General features: G+C 34.9%; 1 protein-coding gene across 1 annotated transcript; it reads right to left on the bottom strand.

Annotated features, from left to right (window-relative positions):
* Positions 1-4,627: 4,627 nt before the first annotated feature.
* On the bottom strand, positions 4,628-5,904 carry LOC112819174 (arginine--tRNA ligase, cytoplasmic-like). Its single transcript, XM_025866209.1, is given in 2 exon segments — positions 4,628-4,711; positions 4,714-5,904. Coding segments are annotated over 2 exon segments (1,275 nt in total).
* Between the last annotated feature and the right edge of the window lie 788 nt (positions 5,905-6,692).

Here is a 6,692-nt window from a genome sequence, read left to right as displayed (position 1 = left end):
GCTATTGTAAATAATGCTGCAATAAATATAGGGGAGCATATATTTTTTTGACTTTGTGTTTTTGTTTTCCCTGGATAAATAGTGGAATTATTGGATCATATAGTATTTCTATTTTTAATTTTTTGAGGAACATCCATACTGTTTTCCACAGTGGCTGCACTGGTTTGCATTCCTACCAAGAGTGAACAAGGGTTCCTTTTCCTCCACATCCTCACCAAAAATAATTGTTTCTTGTCTTCTTGATTTTAGGCATTCTAACAGGTGAGAGGTGATATCTCATTATGGTTTTGATTTGCATTTCCCTGATGATGAGTAATGTTGAACATGTTCTCATGTTCTATTGGCCAGTATGTCTTCCTTGGAAAAGTGTCTATTCAGGTCCTCTGTTCATTTTTTAATCATATTGTTTTTTTGGTGTTCAATTGTATACTTTTTTATATATTCTGAATATTAACCCCTATCATATATGTCATTTGCAAATATTTGCACTCATCAGTAGTCTATCTTTCTGTTTTCTTGATTGTTTCCTTCGCTGTGCAGAAGTTTTTTATTTTGATGTACTCCCAATACTTTATTTTTGTTTTTGTTTCCCTTGCCAGAGGAGAAATATCTAAAAAAAAAAAAAAAAAAAAAAAATGTTGCTATAGCTGATGTCAGAGAAAGTACTGCCTGTATTCTCTTCTAGGATTTTTATGGTTTTCTGGTTTCAGGTCTCCCATTTAGGTCTTTAATCCCTTTTGAGTTTATTATTGTGTGTGATGTTAGAAAGAGGTCCAGTTTCATTCTTTTACATATAGCTGTCCAGGACTTTTACCCACTGTATATTCTTACCTCCTTTGTCATAGATTAATTGACTATATAGCTTTGGGTTTATTTCTGAGGTCTCCATTCTGTTCCATTGAACTATGTGTCTGTTTTTGTGTATCATATGTTTTGATTACTACAGCTTTGTAGTACATCTTGAAATCCAGAATTGTGATGCCTCCAGCTTTTTTCTTCTTTCTCAAGATTGCTTTGGCTATTTTGGGTCTTCTGTGGTTCCATACAAATTTTAGGATTATTTGTTCTAGTTTTGTGAAAAATTCTGTTGGTATTTGATAGGAATTACATCAAATCTGTACATTGCTTTGGGTAATATGCACATTTTGACAATATTAATTCTTCCAATCCATGGACACGGGTATCTTTCCATTTGTTTGTGCCATCTTCAATCACTTTCATCAGTATTTTACAGTTTTCAGAATACAAGTCTTTTACCTCTTTGGTTAAGTTTATTCCTAGGTATTTTATTCTTTTTGGTGTAATTGTAAATGTTGGTGGTGGTGGTTTTCTCTTTCTGCAACTTCATTGTTAGAGTATAGAAACACTACCAATTTCTGGGTATTAATTTTGTATTCCACCACTTTACTGAATTCATTTATTCTAGTAGTTTTTTTGGTGGAGTCTTTAGGATCTTCCATGTATAATATCATTCATCTGCAAATAGTAACAGTTTAATTTATTCTCTTCCAATATGATGTCTCTTATTTCTTTTTCTTCTCTGATTGCTGTGGCAAGGACTTCCAGTACTATGTTGAATAAAAGTGGTGAGAGTGGAACATCTTGGTCTTGTTCCTGACCTTAGAGGGAAAACTCTGTTTTCCACTATTGAGGAAGATGCCAGCTGTGAGTTTTTCCTATACCATCTTTATTAATTTGAAGTGTGTTCTCTCTACCATGTTTTGTTGAGAGGTGGTTTTTTTTTTTTTTAATTATCACAAATGGATGTTGAATCTCGTCAAATGGTTTTTCTGCACCTACTAAGGTGATCATATGATTTTTATCCTTCATTTTGTTGATGTGGTGTATGACATTGATTGATTTGCATCTTTGCATCCTGGGAATAAATCCCACCTGATGGTGGTGAGTTATCTTTTTAATGTATTATTGTATGCAGTTTGCTAATATTTTGTTGAAGCTTTTGCATCTGTGTTCATTAGCGATATTGGCTTGTAGTTTCCTTTTTTTTTTTTTTTTTTGTCTTTGCCTGATTTTGGTATCAGGGTAATGATGGGCTCATAGAATGTATTTGGAAGCTTTTTTTCCACTTCTATTTTTTTTTTCCTCCTTCTAGTTTTAACTCTTCTTTAAATGTCTGGTAAATTCACTTGTGAATCCATCTGGTCCTAGAGTCTTATTTTTTGGTAGTTTTTTGATTACCAATTCAATTTTGTCACTTGTTATTCTATTTCTATTTCCTCTTGGTTGAGTTGTAGAATATTGTATATTTCTAGGAATTTATCCACTTCTAGATTGTCCGATTTGATGGCATGATATTTCATAGTATTTTCTTATAATCCTTTGCATTTCTGTGGTATCAGTTGTTACTTCTCCTTTCTCCTTTTTGATTTTATTTATTTTTTTTGTCCTCTTTCATTTTTTCTTGATGAGCCTGGCTAAGAGTTTGTAAATTTTGTTTATCTTTTCAAAGAACCAGCTCTTGGTTTCACTGATTTTTTTTCTTTTCCTTTTTCTTTTCTTTTCCTTTTCTTTTTTTTTTTTTTTGTCTCTATTTCATTTATTTCTGCTCTGATCCTTACTATTTGCTTTCTTCTACTCACCTTAGACTTTGCCTTTTCTAGTTCCTTTAGGTATAAGGTTAGATTGCTTATTTGCATTTTTTTTCTTATTTCTTGAGGTAGGCCTGTATTGTTATCTACATCCATCTCAGAACTGCTTTCATTATGTCCCAGAGCTTTTTGACTGTTGTGTTTTCATTTTCATTTGTCCCCATGTATTTTTTTATTTCTTCTTTGATGGCTTCATTGACCCATTTGTTGTTTAGTATCATGCTGTTTAGTCTCCATGTGTTTGTGTTTTTCTCATTTATTTTTCTTGTGATTTATTTCTAGTTTTATATCACTGTGGCCAGAAAAGAAGTATGGTGCAATTTCAATTTTCTTAAATTTATTGAGGCTCGTTTTATGGCCAAATATGTGATCTATTGTGGAGAATGTCCCATGTACACTTAAAAAAATGTGTATTCTGCTGTTTTGGGATGGAATGTTCTATGAATATCTGTTATGTTCATCTGGTCCAATGTGTCATTCAAAGGCATTGTTTTCTTATTGATTATTTGTCTGGATGATCTATCCATTGATGTAAATGGAGAGCTAACATCCCCTACTACTTTATAATACGATGTATTACCATCAGTTTCTCTCTTTACGTCCATTAATATTTGCTTTATGTATTTAGGTGCTCCAATGTTGGAGGCACAGATATTTACAATTATGACATTTTCTTATTGGATTGATCTCTTTATCATTATGTAATGCCCTTCTTTGTCTCTTGTTACAGTCTTTTGTTTTAAACTCTGTTTTTTCTGATATGAGTATTGCTACCCCAGCTTTTTTTTTTCACTTCCATTTGCATGGGGAATATTTTTCCAACCCTTCACTTTCAATCTGTATGTGTCTTTAGGTCTGAAGTGAGTTTCTTATAGACAGAATATAGGTGGGTCTTGTTTTATTATCCATTCCATCATCCTATGTCTTTTTTTTCTTTTTTTTTTTCAAGAACAACTCAACTTTTATTAAAAGAAGAAAAACATATTATTATGGTTGACGATAGCACCTCAAAAGTAAGCCTCAGGGGTAAGCACTTTCCACAACTTATTTCTCCTAGGCCTGTACCCCTGGACATTTATTAATATCTGAAAGTCATTATCTTTCAAACTTTCTCTTAATTTGGAATTTCAAAAAATAGAACTTATGCCAGAAAACATTTCTACATAATCAAATATTAACGTAGGTTTTGTAGAAATTTTAAACAATGGTAACTTGGGCCTACTACTAAAATCCTCCTTGATTTGCAAATTCTATGTCTTTTGATTGGAACATTTAGTCCATTGGCATTTAAAATAATTATCAAAAGGTTGTTCTTAATGACATTTTTTCCAATTTATTTTTGGTTGTTTTGGTAGTTCTTCTTTGTCCCTTTCTTCTCTTGCTCTCTTTCTTTGTGATCAATGAGTATCTATAATGTTTTGTTTGGCTTTCTCTCTGTTTTTTGTGTATATATGATAGGTTTTGAGTTTGTGGTTACCATGAGGTTCATATATAATATTTTATTATATTTTTTCATATATAACATTTTAAATAAATAGCAGTCCACATTAATTTGATGGTCATTTAAGTTTAAACACACTCTTGAAGAAGAAGGAAGAGGAGGAGGAGGAGGAAAAAGAAAAAAAAGAAAAAAAACTCTTTTACTTGCCTTTTTACTCCCTTCTCCATATTTTATGTATATGTTGTCATATTTTCCATCTTTTTTTCATATTTTTCTTGTGTCTAATTATGGCCATTTTTTTTCTACTTAAATAAGTCCCTTTAACATTTCCTGTAAGACTGGTTTATTGCTGATAAACTCCCTTATCTTTTGTTTGTCTTGGAAAGTCTTTATCTCTTCTTCAAATCCAAATGATAACCTTGCCAGGTAGAGTATTCTTGGTTGTAAGTTTTTCCTTTCAGCACTTTGAAAACATCAAGCCACTCCCTTTTGCCTTGCAAAATTCCTGCTGAAAACTCAGCTGATAGCCTTACAGGTTTTCCCTTGTTTCTTTCTTGCTGCTTTAACCTAAGAAGGATTACATTCTTTGGACAGGTTTTATTCCCAGGATATCAAACGCCTTGGCCATAACAGCAGCTACTGCTTCACAAAGCAGCATACACCCCACATGTTTACCTTCAATGCTTGTCCAGTTTGTCGATCTTTCTCCACACAATAGCAGCTATCATAGAATTCTGTGAAAGTAGTTGCCGGCTCGTAGATATAATCACAGAGAGTGTGGAGAAATAAGTCATCTAAAATCTTCTGGAGAATCTCAGGAAAACGTAAAATGCACTGGCCTAGTTTCCATTCCTTCTCATGGTCCAAAATGATCTTGGTCTCTTGAGCAGCTTTCTGGAGCATCTCTTCATCAATATTGGCCAGACGTGCAATAGACCTGATTCTAGTGAAGGCATACAACAAGTAAGCAGCCGTGTTTCCTCTGTCATCCAGCATTTTGTCAAAGGAGAAGATGTAGTCATTCAACTGGTTATGACAAAGATCAGCATATTTGATACAACCATAAGCAACAGATGTCTGAGCAGCCTTTAATTCCGCTGCGGTTAAGACCTTGTCTCTTTCTTTTTCCTTCAATTTGTCCGTGGATCATTTTAGTCCTTCTTCCAGAAAGTCTATGAGGCGCACTGTTTCACCTGAACGTGTTTTAAACTTCTTCTTGTCTTCCCCCAGCACCACACCAAATCCAGCATGAGACACTCGAGTTACTTTAGGGTCATACCAACCAGCCATTTGAGCAGCACCAAATACGGTCTGAAAGTGCACAGATTGTCCACTGTCCACCACATAGATAATCATATCTGCTTTTTCCTCAAATAGTCTTTGCTTAAGAGCAGCCAGGTCAAATGTATCATAGGTATAACCTCCATCTGATTTTACTATGGTTAATGGTATAGAACATCCTGGGATAAACACAATCTTTCTGCCATCATCCACTTGCACAAATCCTTTATCTTCTAATTCCTTTACAATTCCATTCATCCTGTCTTCATAGAAGGATTCCCCTCTCTCTATTAAAGAGATGTCCAATGCGTCATAGATTTTATTAAACTCTTGACAGGAAACATCACAGATAAGTTTCCAAGCTTTTGTAATATCTGGATTTTTACTTTGGAGCAAAACTACACACTGGTATGCCCGCTTCTTAAATTCCTCCTCAGTATCAAATCTCTTCTTGGATTGCTTGTAAAAGGCCTGAAGATCCCCAATAGGAGGTGAAACTGTTAGGTAATCTGGAAATTTATCTTGCAGGTGAGCGATGAGCATGCCAAACTGGGTCCCCCAGTCTCCTATCATGTATCTTTAGGATACTTACTGTCTTCTGACTGCCAGCTAGCCAGTGTTGTAAAAAATGCACTCTGTTGGGGTAATATAGTTTGACTTCCTAAGGTATTCAAGTCAGCACACCCTTAATGCCCAAAAGAATGACACTTAAGAAGGCATAATGGTAGAAGACATTTCGGTAGCATCCCTGAAACCTTACCTTTGTGTATCCTGCTCTGTGCTTCCCAGCATACGACTGATCCTAGATTTAGTATTATGAAGACCTGAACACAGATACAATCGATTTCTCTACAGTTCTCTTTTATATATTTACTTCTTCCCTTTTTTTATAAATTTTTTATTGTTATGTTAATCACCATACATTACATCATTAGTTCCTGATGTAGTGTTCCATGATTCATTGTTTGTGCATAACACCCAGTGCTCCACACAGAATGTGCCTTCTTTAATACCCATCACCAGGTTACCCATCCCCCCACCCAACCTCCCCTCTAGAACCCTCAGTTTGTTTTTCAGAGTCCATCGTCTCTCATGGTTCATCTCCTCTCTGACTTACTCCCCTTCCTTCTTCCCCTCCTGCTATCTTCTTCTTTTTTGTTTTTCTTAACATATGTTGCATTATTTGTTTCAGAAGTACAGATCTGTGATTCAACAGTCTTGCACAATTCACAGTGCTGACCATAGTACATACCCTCCCCAATGTCTATCACCCAGCCACCCCATCCCTCTCACCCCCCACCACTCCAGCAACACTGAGTTTGTTTCCTGAGATTAAGAATTCCTCATATCAGTGAGGTCAT

The sequence above is a fragment of the Callorhinus ursinus genome, unplaced genomic scaffold (genome assembly GCF_003265705.2).
Source record: "Callorhinus ursinus isolate GAN/ISIS: 27379988/994484 unplaced genomic scaffold, GSC_fseal_2.0 scaffold1, whole genome shotgun sequence".
NCBI lineage: Eukaryota > Metazoa > Chordata > Mammalia > Carnivora > Otariidae > Callorhinus > Callorhinus ursinus.
The sequence above is the reverse complement of the archived record's forward strand: the minus strand, read 5'-3'. Positions and strand labels throughout refer to the sequence as shown.